This window comes from Diplotaxodon limnothrissa, linkage group LG14, assembly GCF_057381915.1.
Source record: "Diplotaxodon limnothrissa isolate DT_005_m linkage group LG14, D_limnothrissa_male_GT1.1, whole genome shotgun sequence".
NCBI lineage: Eukaryota > Metazoa > Chordata > Actinopteri > Cichliformes > Cichlidae > Diplotaxodon > Diplotaxodon limnothrissa.
In genome coordinates, this window is record NC_140609.1 from 638470 (window position 1) to 654561 (window position 16092).

Genomic DNA, 16092 nt, shown 5'->3' on the forward strand with positions numbered 1-16092 from the left:
AACTCTGCACCCACACGGGTGTAATCTGTACTTTGGTTTTCAGACGTGTGCAGCAGAAGGCCGTAATTCCAGTGTGAGCATAAGAGGAAAAACAAAAGCATCGTTACCACGTGGAGGCAGTTTGATCCCTGTTACCCCTGCAGCGGCTCTTCCAAACAGCTCCAACCAAATTATAACAAACTTTCATATTTGAGGTCAGACTGGTCCCACAGCAGAGGCTAACCCCGACCTTGGCCTGTGCCACCAACAGGAAGTGGACCTTGGCTTGTCTCGCTGTACAGGAAGTCTACATATAGTGACACTCAGACAGCAGAACCAAGCGTCTCTGTGTATTTTTGTCTTCCTCTATCTTCCACACGCTTCCTGCTGCTGATGTCTTTAAACTCCTTCGTCATGCCCTTCATCACAAACACTGCTTTACTTGTTCAGAAGTAAAGCTTGGACAGTCGCGGAGATCATTTTAATGCAGAGCAGCTCTTTTTGTTAGTCTGTTTGAATAAACCACCAAAGTTCATTACTTTTATTGTCTGCATCACCAAAAGTGTCGTATTTTTAAGGAGTGTAAACTGAGCTGGTGTTTCAGCCTTTGTGTTGTTTGGTGGCTCCAGAAGCCGTCAGAGCGCTTTGAAGCTCTTTTGTAGCGGTCGTTTCTTCGAGCCCTGAAACACCACAAGTAAGGACGCCTCTAACCAGAGCTATTCAGGATCGCCTTGTAAAACTTGTAAATGCTATGTTTAGGTCTGGGTTTGAATGCCAGCACCAAAGTGGGAGCTGTGGTGCCTGTGCAGGCTGGTCTGTTTTATGAAATAAAACCTATTATGTCTACAGACCTCTTCATAACATGTGCCAGTGTACAGACACATCATGTTAAAAACATGTTAGGCAGGACGTCTGCTCTGTTGTGCTGACCTGCTTTGTGCTCTTCTGTCTTTATTAGCACTTTTATCAGCAGTTAGCAAAGCTGCTTGACCTGTTAGCATAAATGGACAATTGTTCAGTCAAACAGAGCAGCTAGAGTTCAAGTGGACTCTTCATTACGTTTTTGTAGATGACGTCACGTTACATCTGGTTACATAACGTGTCCACAAAGGCAGACTGTCGTTGTTGTTGTGATGCTAATGGTCAGTGGTCAGGTCAGTTATGTAAGAGGGTCCGGTGGAGCCGGCGTCAACCTTTTAGGGAGTTTTCCTCTTGATTTGCAGATTGTTATACAGCATTTATGCTGCCGTTGGATCCGCCCTTCGTTTCTCTCCAAAAACAAAATGTGTCATTTGGCTTGGGCTCCATCCAGCAGAGCAAACACCACAGCATGTAAACAGCTTGAAGTGGCATGAGTGATCTTGGAGCGCCGGTTTCCTGAGGACGGACGATTTCATGCGACTGCTAAAACCAACTCTACATTTTGCAACATGACTTTTTGCAGGTTTTATGAGACCATGCAGAACCACTGCACTGGGTATTGTTTCATATTATTTCTCAGATATATGACATATAAAGTTAGCATAAACCACGCAGGAAAAGGTGAGAGAACATGCAGCCAGGGGCAACCTGAGAGCATTCTAAGAAGGAAAGATGATTAAGAGAGCGTCTAGTGAAGGAAGGTGGAGAGACAGAGAAGACATGGAAGGATATCCCTGCAGGGGGAGGATTAGCCAGCTGACTCCATTATCAGAGCCCAGAAGACAGAAGCAGAGCTGCGCTGTGGCAGCTGGCTGAACAAGATAGAGGCTTGAGAGAAATGACATCCTGCTATCTCTTCCTCACGTTGCTCCTCATCTGCCCTCATTCGTTCATCTCATACGGAGTCCATCAGGCCCCCGATGGGCTCCGTCCTCTGGCTGTTGGAGCCCACAGCTCTGGGAAACCAGAATCATGTGTGCTGTTATGTTCACACAGGATTTACACTGGTCACCACCCTCAGCACATAACAGTGTCAGCTTTTTATACAAGTGGAATATTCATTATGGGCTCAAACGCCCACTCACTTCCTGAGCTGTCTGACCTCAGTAAGTCACATGATAGGGCGGGGCTAGGTTTCACCTGAAACCTTGGCTGATTGTGACCCACACCTGTTTTCACACCTTGGCTCCTGTGATTAGACAGAGGACCAACAGGGGGTGCATGACCCTCCTGGGGGGACACTCCCATAGGGCTTAAATCTGGGACTCTCCACCACTGAACTGAAGAAGCATCTCGATGAAACGTCTTCAACAAACGTAAAGAAGTCCAGATGCTTTTCTTTCCAAGCTCCTTATTTCGTCTGTTTTACAGCAGGCTGCTTGTCACTGAGAGGGCAGACGTAAACGAATGAAACAGTATTATATGTTCCTCTTTGTAATTGGCATAGAGGTCAAAGGTGACTATTGCTGTGATCTAGCACTATATAAATGAGCCAGTATTACAGTATATCATAAGTGTGTTATGTGTTAATCTTGTAGGTCCAGTCCAGCCCACACTGGAACCTGTTAGTTGAACATTAGCAGGAGGTAAATAATTTAATTGTTTATCAGTGTTTAGTGCAAAAATGAGCTGTTTGTCAAGGCTGTAGGACTGGTGACACAACAACATGCTGAGTAAATAACTGAGTATTATTATTATGTGTTGGTAAAGTTCACAATCAAAAGTACCTGACATTACCTCTGAGCGGAGGCAGCAGTGGTATGTAGCTGTGTGCAGCATGCATAAAGATGTTGGAGAAGTCTTTTGTAGGTCAGAGAACAAAAAGCGAGTTTTGATCTCAGATTATGAAAAGAGTTTGGTTTACAGAGCACAGCTGCTTAAGGAGTAAGGACTGGATGGGATTATTGCTGTCTTTACTGTGGTGTTGGATACTTTGTCATCAAAGCGACCAGGTGTGTTTGTAAGGATGTTTGTGGCACACCTGCACTCCTTCCCCTCCATTCATTTATGTGCTGTTGCTGTTTCCAGCATTTCAACACGTGATCATAAACTTCCCTTCAGCACAGTGTCTTGCCTGTGGCTACAGACTGCATCTATTCTCAAGCCAACACATTCAAACACATGATCCAACCTGCTGTGTGTAGCACGAGCTGTCAGTGTAGTTAGAATCAAAGGCAGGTGTCAGTCTCTGCACCCTCTGGGTTTAAATCTGAAAACAGGGTCTTTAAGTCAGTGAGAGAGCGTTATTCTGACTTTAGCATGTGTAACGCACCATTCGACAAGAACGTATCAACAACTACTTTAAAAACAGCTTCCTCCCACTCTTAGCATGACATCAGACAGAAGTGTTCATTTTATATTCAGTTTCCTCTTGAGTCAGACATCCTGTCCGTTTCCATTGCAGTTTGTTTTTTTCCCCTAATGAATGTGTTTATTGAAATCAGGTCCTACACTGATGTGGCAGAACTGATTAGCTTAGTCCTGCTGTGGTCAGAAGACTGAGTGGTGAGAACAATTTATATCATTTGCTAGCTCGCTACCTCCATATCAACTGCTTGGCATTCCTTCACATTAGTTTTAATAAAGTTACCCTTGAAGTACAGATGTAGCTTAAACACCTGTAGAAAGGTCCTACAGACGGGTTAGGGGACTTTACTCCTAACTGCTGCTGCCTGCTACAAACAGCAGGTAATCACATTGTTAAAGAAACAACATTGTAACGTCCAGTACCCAAACAGAGGGCTCGAGGTGTCCTCACCAGTGTTGGGACTAACGCGTTATTAAGTAACTCGTTACAGTAACTACGTTATTATTGTGGTAACGAGCACGGTAACTAGTTATTATGCCAAAATCATGAACGCGTTACTCGTTACTGGGATTTAGATAGGCTCGTTACTCGTTACTTCGTGTGGTGGCATCGCGGAGCTTCCACAGATTCAGTAACAGGTATTCAAGTATCAAGTATTCAGGGGAGGCAGGAGGGGAGGCAGGAGGAGAGACCCGAGGCGGCCGCCGGTGCGAGTGTCAGGTGAACTTCAGGTAAGAAGTTATGACCTGCAGTCTGTGTCAGATATAAATCAAGTTTAGGTGGAGTTTATTTTTGTTATGCTGACTTTTTCGTACTGCGTGCTAGCTAGCATGACGGGGTTTCTATACAGCTGGGTGGTGCTATGTTACTGATGTTGAACTTTATTTTGTTCATAAGGTTAGTTAGTAGAGTTGCCAACCGTCTCGTAACATTTTAACTTTTAACATTTAGATTTAAATATAATATTTAGATTTAATATTTAACATTTAGATTTAACATTTAACATTTGATGAAAAGTTGCAAATATTTTACTAAATGTTGTAAAAAATTACTCGAAAAAATATGTTTTTGTAAGGTTTTGAGCTAAATGTGGAAAAATGTTGCTGTTAATTTCAGCATGTTTCACTTTATAAACGGCGCCCCATAGTGCACAGCATGACAGAGATGAAAGAATAAAAACATGTTTGCATCGTTCTCTCACTTTTAGCCTTCAGCTTGTTGTTGTTGCTTTGACTAACCTTTATTAGCTTTAGCATTAAAATAGCTAATGCTAATGTGAAACCAACAAAAACAACTACTGACAGAAAGCAACAATTTTTTGTATCATTTCCCATTTTGTTGCAATTTTGTGTTTAATGGACATAATAAATACTAATGTCTTTCAAGAGCTCGTCAACTCAATAAACTGAAACAGCACAATTAATGAAATGTATCATATTTCTTTTAAGTGGAGAGATCAAGTGTTGTAACACAGAAGCAGAGAGCGAAAAACCTGTCAGAGACGTCTGATCTATGGCTCATAACCACAGGGAAATTGTTTTTATTGGATGAAATGAGCGCGGGTCTGTTCATAGAGTAATATCTGCTACGTGATGTTAGGCTAACAGAGTGCTGGATGGACGCTGTCCTTTGATGAGCATAAAGCCCCCCTCACTTTTGTCAGTCTTCACATTCCTGATTATCTCTGCATTCTCAGAGAAGGCCCAGACTGTTTAAATCATCCGTTTGTTGGAGAGGAGCCCAGACTGTTGTTGAGTTAGCTACTAGCCACACTGTACTGAGTGATACTGGTAAACCTGGCCATATTTTTAGCGCCACCATTCTCAGCTAGATTGTTAGTTGCACCCCCGAGAGGACGAACTCTTTCACAGCCAAACTCTGCAGTGTGAAAATAGCTCGTCTCCAGCGTTGCTGTATTTTACCTTCTTTTTTTCTCATCTATTATGTATCGGCATGTCGTCTACCTATTTCATACTTTTACCCTCCATCTACTTGGCATGCTGTGAATGCTTTGACACTTTTGTATTCCAGCTATTTGGGGAGCTTCCCTCCCCCACTTTTTACAACCTCATCAAAAACCAGATTCCCTCATGTGTGAGAGCTATATCTGCTCATCAGAAAACAATGTCAGCCTTTCTGTCCTGGCATGAGAGGAAGAGTGAGGGATCGAAAGATGGAGAGTTCTTTGTGTTTCCACTCAGAGTTCGAGAGAAAGAAAAGCCGCTGTTGTGTCCCCCCCTCATCTCACGGTTTGAGAGAAATGGCCTTTGAAGTGGAGGGAGCTAACACCATGCTCCACAGTGGCATTTAAATGGAGAGCAGAAAATGTAACAACGAAACAGGAAATCTTGTCAGAATCTAAGTAAATGACGATACGTTGTTGTACTTTTCCACATTTTCTGTGGTATTTTATTTGAAGACTCGCAGTGTTGTGATTGGCTGAGCTCAATAACAGCATGACTGTGTTATTGTGTACTTGTCAGATTAACATCCACATCTATACCAGCACTCAGTAGAATATTAACTTAATGAGACGATCAGTGTTCACTCTTCATCGCTGATGAGGTTTCATCTGTCGGTCGTTGTGATGGTCTGTGTGGGGTCTTTATCAGAGCGTCCCTGTTAAATCACTACTGTGAACTGGATGTTCTTAGTGGCAACAGCTTGTTCACACAAAACACAATGGGAATAGGAAAAACGGAAATAGGAGAAAGAAATGGGAAAAACAAAAATGGAAAAAGGGTAAAAATGAAAACAGAAATAGGGAAAAATGAAAACGGAAATAGGAAAAAAGAAAACGGAAATAGGAAAAACGAAAATGGAAATAGGAAAAATGAAAAAGGAAATAGGAAAAACGGAAACGAAAATGGAAATAGGAAAAACGGAAACGGAAATGGAAATAGGAAAAACGGAAATGGAAATAGGAAAAACGGAAATGGAAATAGGAAAAACGGAAACGGAAAAGGAAATAGGAAAAACAGAAACGGAAAAGGAAATAGGAAAAACAAAAACGGAAATAGGAAAAACAGAAAACGGAAATAGGAAAAACGGAAATAGGGAAAACGGAAAACGGTAATAGGAAAAACGGAAAACAGAAATAGGAAAAACGGAAATGGAAATAGGAAAAACGGAAATAGGAAAAACACAATGGTAATAGGAAAAACGGAAATAGGAGAAACAAAAACAGAAATAGGGAAAAATGGAAATAGGAGAAACGGGGAAAAACAAAAAACGTAAATAGGGAAAAATGAAAACGGAAACAGGAAAAATGAAAACGGAAACAGGAAAAATGAAAACGGAAACAGGAAAAATGAAAACGGAAATAGGAAAAACGGAAATAGGAAAAACGGAAACGGAAATAGGAAAAACGGAAATGAGGAAAAAAGAAAATGGAAATAGGAAAAACGGAAATAGGAGAAACAAAAATGGGAATAGGAAAAACAGAAACGGAAATAGGAAAAACGGAAATAGGAAAAACAAAAAGGGGAAAAACGGAAACGGAAATAGGAAAAACGGAAATGGAGAAAAAAGAAAATGGAAATAGGAAAACGGAAACGGAAATAGGAAAAACGGAAATAGGAAAAACGGAAATGAGGAAAAAAGAAAATGGAAATAGGAAAAACGGAAATAGGAGAAACAAAAATGGGAAAAACGGAAATAGGAAAAACGGAAATGGGGAAAAAAGAAAATGGAAATAGGAAAAACGGAAATGGAAATAGGAAAAAAGAAAATGGAAATAGGAAAAACAGAAACGGAAATAGGAAAAACAGAAACGGAAATTGAACATATAAATGAGTTAGTCATGTGATGGCAAGGAGAGGAGGTGGGGCCGGATGGACAGGTTAACACAGCTTTGTACTTAACTTTCTTTTTCAAAAACATGACAGGTTACATGTGTATGAATGAGAGAGAGACATCTGTAACAGCTAAGGTACAAGGGTGAGAGGTGGTGAAGGTGGATGGCTTTAAATGAGAAAGGTGAAGAAGAAAGTTCAGGCAGGGTGGAGACGAGTGTCCAGTTCTGACACAAAGAAAGTTAAGGTTGACATGGTAACATGACCTGCTCTGAGGTGTGGTTTGGAGATGGTGACCAGAATGGACAGGATTAGAAACAGGAATGTATCAGCACCTGAGATGGTTTGCACCTGTGCAGAGGAAGGATGAAACAAACATTATGTTCCCTGAACTCTAACCAGCTGTTCACTATAGTAATCAGTTACTAGTTACATTACAGGGTAACTACTGAAAAAGTAATATGTAACATTACAGGGTAACTAATGAGAAAGTAACATGTTACATTACAGGGTAACTAATGAGAAAATATGTTACATTACAGTGTAACTAATGAGAAATCAATATGTAACATTACTGGGTAACTAATGAGATAGTAATATGTAACATTACAGTGTAACTAATGAGAAAGTAACATGTTACATTACAGGGTAACTAATGAGAAAGTAATATGTAACATTACAGGGTAACTAATGAGAAAGTAACATGTTACATTACAGGGTAACTAATGAGAAAGTAACATGTTACATTACAGGGTAACTAATGAGAAAGTAACATGTTACATTACTGGGTAACTAATGAGAAAGTAACATGTTACATTACAGGGTAACTAATGAGAAAGTAACATGTTACATTACAGTGTAACTAATGAGAAAGTAACATGTTACATTACAGGGTAACTAATGAGAAAGTAACATGTTACATTACAGGGTAACTAATGAGAAAGTAACATGTTACATTACAGAGAATGAAGTCATTCTGATACTTATACCAAACAGAAAAACCTTTAGCTCATGCATGCTGCTCAGCGGTGTGTTCTGCACAGTTATCACTGGCTGCATTCACTTTACCTGCACAGTGAGTTGGCAGCACTCCGTCCTCCACATAACCAGCAGCACGTTTGGGATTCTTCCTCACAGCTTTAGCTCAGAAACTGCTGGCTGCAGCTCTTCTTCAGCAGGCCCTGACGCCAGTGCTGTGGACGTGGTTGGACGTAGTCTCATTAGCAGCTTATGCGTTTGCACAGAATAATGCACCTATACTTCTGTGATGTAGAAGCCATCGTTTGTGTCTTCAAGTGGGACTGAAGACTGCGTGTCCGTACTCTGCTCTTCACGCTCTGTTTGTTCTATTCGTGCTTCTTCAGTCGGGGATTACGGTATATTTGCATAATTACAGTCATCCCCACTTTTTATGATTCAACAACTTCAAAACATTATTCTTCACTCTCTGCTTTTTTCTTCCGTTCTTTTGATCATTGCTTACACACACACACACACACACACACACACACACACACACACACACACACACACACACACACACACACACACACACACACACACACTCATCTACCTGCTATCTTCAACTTTGGTGCTGCCAGTCAGGAATGTAGGTCTTCGCTTAGTGGAGCAAGCAGCAACAGGTCTGACCTTCTGAATGGGAGTTTATGTGAAGGGAAGCTTTAAACAAAAGACCACGATCAGGACAAAAAGACAGTCTGAAGAAGCTAAAGTCACGAGCAGTGCCACAGGTGTCCCGCTCACAGTCGAGTCCCTGCTGGGTTTGCTGGGTCGGTCAGTCTGGAGCAGCGTGGTGCCATGCAGGCGATGCATTTGCTGGACAACTGGAGAAAGGTAGTGGTTATATTTGGAGCCAACCACTGACAGGTGAACACTTAAACGCTGCTTGGTTCCTCTCACCGAACAAGAAAAGAGGAACAAAGTGTTTCTTCAGGCTCAAAAAGGAGTTTGGTTTTTTTACACAAAAGCTCTTTGCTGAGAGCTCTTTGCTATTTTTATTTTCTGCCTGTTTTGTGATTTACTGTTTTTATGGCTCGCTCGAGGCTGCGCAGTCTGTCAGGAGAGCAAACACGCTGATAATGCAGCAGTGCTTTGTTATCCTGAAGGCAGAGCGTATCACGCACAACATTTTAGGCTTGCATACGACTCTGGTTGGCTCTGTAGACTCTGGGATAATTATGTGTTTTCTAACCTTTCCTGTGTGGTTTTCTGTGCTTCTCACATAATGACTGCAGTGTCTAACACATACACTAATATAGACATGGAGCGTTATTTATACACATCCATCCTGTGCTGACTTGATGGAAATACCCCAAAAATGACGTGAATAAAATGTGATGAGTGTGTGTTTGAGGAGATTTCCAGTCAATGTGTCAAGAGGTTTAAATGTGTGTGTTAAACCATCTGTTACCATCTGTTGTGTGTGTGTGTGTGTGTGTGTGTGTGTGTGTGTGTGTGTGTGCGTGTGTGTGTGTGTGTGTGTGTGTGTGTGTGTGTGTGTGTGTGTGTGTGTGTGCTGACAGTATGAATCACACCTATAGAGGCATTAGTGTGAGGGCAGAGTTGGGATGGGGATTCCCGACACGCGCGCTCAGACTTTCATGAACTGTAGTGGAAACAAAGTGTGAGTCTGGGACCTTTTTAAGCTTTTAGCTTTTACTTAGACATGGACTCCAAAAACAGAAATGTTTTTCCCTTTTTTTAACGTTTGAGAAATGAGCTCAGCCGTGACGACGTTTGTTACTCATGTTCTCATTTCCTCTTTCAGGATCTTCATGTGTCGCAGGGAGCCGTGGACAGCTCAGTGGATATGGACCGCCTGAACAGGAACATGCCGGAGTGTGGACGGCAAACTCACCAGGTGTTACAGGTAAATGTGTGTGTGCGTGTGTGTGTGTGTGTGCTGTGAGATGGAAATAAGAGTCAGTCAGAGTTTTATTTTTGTTCATTGGTTCATTCAGTGTCATGCACGTTAGACAGAAGTAGACGCCTTACCTCCACACTAACCTTGAGATCCAGTGTTATCATTGTGACCTACAGTGGGAGCTCCACAGCGTCCAACCACAAACAACCAGAGCTGGGAAATAAGTGCAAGTGCAGAGTAGAACTTTGTTTTTAATCTGTACTTTACTTGAGTAGTTTTTTCTGACAACTGTTTCACTCCATACAGTTTTACACGAATATCTGTACGTCGTAAAACGGGCTCGTTACTTTAGGTTTAACACACCTGTGGGAAGTCCTTACTTCACATCACTGCACGACTTCAAATAGCGCACCGATCGGAGACTAAACAGTAACGCAGTATCCATCACTGGGGCTTCTAACATACAAAGAAGTAACAGAGGCAAACCCATGTCATTTATGCATCATTCATAGCGCTGTGCTCAGGGTTCAGCTGTGCCATAACGAGCTGGACTGTGTTTTTTGGTGAGGACGTCAATAATAAGGTCAATAATTACAGGAGTGAGCATGAAGAGTCCAAACACTTGATAGTTTTGAATGAGCACATTTGTGTCCTGTAGCTCCAGGGAGCATTAAAGACTGTTTTTGTTTTTGAAGAACTTGAAGCACAAGAACATAATCATTTAATTAGTAATTAGATTACACCATACAGCCTCAGTGCCATTTTCTAGATGCGATCACTTGCTGAACAAAGTCTTCATTTAGCCATATTTATTAGTCGCTGTTAAGGCCAGAGATGCATTGAGACTGTTTAGAGTCGGAGTCTTTGTAATGTGGCCTGGGACACCGTTCTTCTAGACGTGGCAGCTTCTTAAAAACACACAGAGGGCGCTCTCGTCGTCTGACGTCCTCTGATGTTGAATGTCGGCACACTGGGCGATGGGACGGTGTCCTGGCATGGAGACTCCACGGAGCGTAAGCACAGAGGCTGCCGTGTCACTGAGGTCGGCTCCAGCAGCACATATGTTGGCGAGGGTAAAGCAGTAATTAGACAGACTCGCAGATTAGATGTCTGTGCTTCACACCTGCTGCTTCTAAAAATCCTGCAGGCATTAAGGAGGGGGGGGGTGTTCTTCTTTCCTTTTTTTCTGTGCATATATCCAGTTAGAGATTAAACTTCAGTGATTCCTGCAGACGTGCTCCGCAGACATGAGAGACGTTTAAAGGGAACTCGTCTTCATCTGCAGATCTTTTCAGAAGCTTTGACATTCAAAATACTCCTCATGTATCTCACACTGGGCCTGGCTGCTGCCCCTCATATCTGCTCTGTATGACATCATAAAGATCCATGAGCAGTGTAAGGCTGAGCTTTTGGCTCCCAGTTATTTGTACATTATTTCAAACTTTGGTTATGTTTAATGTGAGCATCCACCAAGAAACTCATCTCTTATTTCTTCAAAAGCACCCAGCTCAGCACAGCAGCGTGAACGCCGATCTCTGTTTAAACAGTCGTCACAGCAGATATCTCAGTCAAACTGAGCAGCAGATTGCTGCTGGGCCGATGTCACCCACCTGTGCAAAACAGCTTCTTATACTTCTGAATTTCACTTCCTGGTTTGGGGGGTGTCAGCCTGATATTAGCACGGTGTGACTCCTCTTTCCTTAAAGTCTCTGCAACAAAGCTGATGAGTGCAAATAACCGCTTTGTTGCTGGAGAGGAAACAAAGAAGTCAAAGCAGGAAACAAATCTCTGAGTCTTGGTTTTTCCAAAGTTTACAGCTCCCAGCACTCTCCCTGTGCGCTCTGAGGTCCTGCACTGGTGTTTCACAGAGACGCCTGCAGAGGCTGCAGCCACTATGTGCAGGACCGTTCATCATCACTCCAAGAGGACACGGCAATGAAATGAAACCGAACTGTCCTTTCAGACAAGTTGGCATTAGTCTCCACATTTCTACAATAATTAATTCTGTTAATTCACAGAAAAATGAGCAAAAACCAGGAAACAATATTTTGAACACAGTTGAAAAAATGTTTTTCTGCTATTTAAATTGAGCTGAGAGAGATTTTATGAGTTTAATCCAACATCTGATGATATTGATGATACTTTTTTGATTTGTCATTTTTAGTTGAATTTGCTGTGACAAAGTGATCCTGTAGTGAATTCATCTCTTCAAAGGCAGTAAAGAAATCAATAAGTCAAAGAGACGTAAACAAGGTTATCCATTTAAAATCCCCCAAATAAACATGTGACCATATAATGAGCGGACGTCTGCTGATAGCAGCGGTACCTCACAACAGCTTCACTAATGTACAGACGAAGCTTCTTAGATTACATCACAGTGTGTCCTGCACATGCAGGCAGGAAGCTGAGAGCTCCACATGGGAGCAGCAGCACACAGCAGATAAGCCATCTTGCAGACTCCACCCCTCTCATCCCATCACTCCCAGTATAAGCTCTCCCAGTGCCGTAAGCAAGATGCCCTCTATCTCAGCAATCCTCTTAGACTTGACCCCACTCTACCCACCGACCCCCGCCATCAGATAATCCTATCAGGACACGCCTGGCTAGCTAACCAGCCGAGAGGACGGCGAGTCACTCGTCTCGTCCTGAGAATGAAAAAAACAACACACAGCCTCATAAGTGGGACACAAAGATGCAGACACAGCAGTGTTTGAAAATGCAAATCAATGCCAGTAAATGCCTCCACACTCCTGCAGCTCCTTCAACACTGGAGCTGCCACAGAGCCGTGAAAACAACGTCAGACGCTGCCTGTCAGCACAGGTGGAGCACAGGTGAAGTCCCAGACACTGGGACTGCTCCAGTCCCAGTGTCTGGGACTTCAAACTAACTCTGTGTGCAGTGAAGGACAGTGTTGTGGACCGACACTCATTCAGACAAGTTAATGTGTTCAATCATGAAAGCATGATGTGCTGGCTTTGCCCAACATCAGCTTCCATGCACTTAATCACTTCTCCCACAGCTTCATGCAGTCACATGTAGTTCACGAAAAGAAGTAATTAGGTTTGGGATGAACTAATGAACACAGTGGAAACACACACAGGCAGGAAGTGAAAAATGTTCAATTTACTAAAATAAGACAAAGAGAAGAAGAATGTCAGGCGGGGACGCTTACGAGATTTACAGCTCCTGTGCACGAGGCTGATCATGACACTGGAACAGAAACATAGTGCCAAACAGCCGCACATCCTTCTGCACAGGCCTTCATGAACATGTATGAGCCAATGGGAAATAAAGATGCTTTTAAACAAACAGTGCATCAAATATGTTGACCACTACAAACAAAGCAGGACCTGAATTTTTATCCATGCACAGGGTCACCAGTGAGAAAGCGTGGGAACCAGAGCAGGAAGTTCTCCATCATGGGAGTTTATCAGAAAAACTCGAGCTAAGAGCTCCACGCAACAGCTTCGGTTTGTCCCGTGAGAACTCGTCTATCGAGCCTGAGCGCTTTCCTGCCTCTCAGTCAGGCCTCCGTGCTGCTAACGGTTACAGAGCAGAAGACACTTGCGCTGCGCTGAAGTGCTCATCACAGGTTTGCTCGCCAAACGCCCTCCAGGAGCTTCGTGTCTCTTAATTGTGGAGCGCTGTTGCCATGGTGACGTCCCTTCCCCCTCGCCGAGCTGAGCGCACGGAGCCGCTTCAGCCTGAGCTGTGAGGGGAAGACGACGCGCACACCTCCCTCAGAGGATGATGTAAACAGCCACAGCAGCCTCCTCTGTGGCTCTGAGTGAAGCAACAAAAAGAGCCATCTCTCCTCTGTGGCCGCCCCCTGTGATGCTGCACGTCTGTGCTTTTATGTGACGTGCAAAACCAATTAGTTTGACTAATGGACGAGAAACAATCTCCCGTTAGGTCCCAGTCACAGCACTTTATCATCCACACACACGCCACGGCGTGACCTCCTCGGGTTCAGAGGTACAGACGGTCGGCTCTGTCAGGCTAACACAGCACGCTGCCGTGCTTTCACATGGCCACACATACCGACGCTTCAAAGATGGAATGGTAATGGCATTTTGTATAATTAATTACACCTCTAGCAGCCAATCAGAATCCCTTCTTGCGATAGAGAACATGCAGCATGAGGCGAGGAGCATGCTTTTAAATCACATGACCGATGTTTATTTAATGTGCCAAAAACAGTCATCACACACTGTTAATGTTTGTCTGCAGAGCACCCCGCTGGACCTGATCGAGACTGGAAAGGGGCTGAAGTTCCAAGCAGAGCGCCCCCACTTGGTGAGCTTGGGGAGTGGACGGCTAAGCACAGCCATCACCCTGCTGCCCCTGCCTGAGGGTGAGAGCACTGCCTTAACACCAACCGTCACATTAGTTAGCAGTGGGAGTAAAGGGTACCTGAACAGCAGGTGTGCAGAGGTGCAGCCATACAGAGCCATCGTCGTCAGGCTGTGGTCACTAACTTTATGTTTGGTTCATAAAGAACTGGTTCTTCACTGATGTAGCGTTAATGCCACATTCCCATAGAAGCTGAGCTTTTACACATGATGAACTGCTCTCTTCAGTTGGGTGTCTTCCCTGCTGCCTGTAAAATGGCGGTGCTGAGGCCCCTTCTGAAGAAGAGCAGTTTGGATTGTAATGATTTTAATAACTACAGACCTGTATCCAACTCACCATTTTAAGTACAATTTTAGAAAAACTTGTTTTTACTCAGATTACTGACTTTCTGAATGACAGACAGATCCTGGAGATATTCCAGTCTGGATTTAGGGTGAACCACAGCACAGAGACGGCTCTCCTAAAGGTTTTAAATGATCTTAGATGTAACTGGGACGCCCAAAAGCTCTCAGTCCTGGTGCTACTGGATCTAAGCGCAGCCTTTGATACAGTAGACCACACTATTCTTTTAAACAGACTGAAACACATGGTGGGCCTCTCTGGTGCTGTACACAACTGGTTCACTTCCTGTCTCTCTGACAGATCTTTTATGGTGAGTATGGATACATGCTCCTCTAAGATCCATAGAATGACATGAGGTGTGCCCCAAGGGTCGGTTCTAGGCCCTGTACTTTTTAATTTGTATATGCTGCCTCTCGGCAGTGTCATCAGGAGGCATGGAGTGAACTTCCACAGTTACGCTGACGACACGCAGCTGTACATCTCCGTGTCTCCTGATGACACCGGACCAATGGATGCCCTTTTTAACTGTATTTTAGATATAAGATCTTGGATGGCAGAAAACTTTTTACAGCTTAACCAGGACAAAACTGAAGTTTTAATCGTCGGTCCCGAGGCTCAGAGAGAGAAACTCTTGTCTAAATTAGAGGCATTTTCACTATGTCCTTCGCTACAAGTGAAAAACCTGGGTGTTATTTTTGACTCTGAGCTTGGTTTTATCCCCAGAGTCGCCCTATTCTCTCTCGGGCCAACACGGAGATGCTGATGCATGCTTTTATTACCAGTCGCATTGATTACTGTAATGCCCTAATGGAGGCCATTCATGAGAGCGGTCGCCGTGGGAGCAGCAGGGTGGAGAGCCTAAAAAGTGGAGTTTTTTAAAACTGTGGTAAAAATGTGAAATGAGACTGAACGATCTGTCGGTGCTACTACTGATCACTCTCACTGTGGCACAGCATGAAATCGAAGCCTCATACTTGTTCCTTCCCTCAGGCCGGACCACTCTGGGTCATGGTCCCATGGACATCAGCATCCAGGGTCCTGGTGTGGCAGCTCAGCACTGCTACATAGAGAACAGGTCGGGGGTTATCACGCTGCACCCCTGTGGGAACCTCTGTGCTGTTGATGCCATCCAGATTAGACAGCCCACTCGCCTGTCACAAGGTAGGAGCCGGCTCAGCCACGTCCCACGATACATTCTGCTTTTGGTGCAGTTTTAGTAGGATTGATGTTTCCCAGTGTAGTAAAGGATCCATGGTTTCTCTTTAACTTGGCGCTTTCAGCGGCCTGCTGATGTGCACAATCCCAGTAACTGTGAGTCAGAGAGTCTGGCTGCAGGTCTGTTGGATCAAATGCTCAGTGTGAGTTTTTAAAGGAGGAGGACCCCGAGGTTCCCGGGTTAGGGAGTTAACTGAGTGTGTACGAAAGATAAACACAAGGGTTAACTGGACAGCTTAACTAGCTCGTCTGTCTACACATAGAGTAGTAACACAACTGAAGGGACCATCGCGAC

The 16092-nt window shown here is 43.6% G+C and overlaps 1 protein-coding gene across 1 annotated transcript in view; it reads left to right on the plus strand.

The window, feature by feature from the left end:
• The window catches only part of phldb1b (pleckstrin homology-like domain, family B, member 1b), a 102390-nt gene that overhangs the window by 5409 nt on the left and 80889 nt on the right, over positions 1–16092 (plus strand). Inside the window, 3 exon segments of the mRNA XM_085371597.1 lie at positions 9791–9892; positions 14118–14241; positions 15573–15743. Coding sequence (XP_085227723.1) covers positions 9833–9892; positions 14118–14241; positions 15573–15743 — 355 coding nt within the window. The 5' untranslated portion in view covers positions 9791–9832.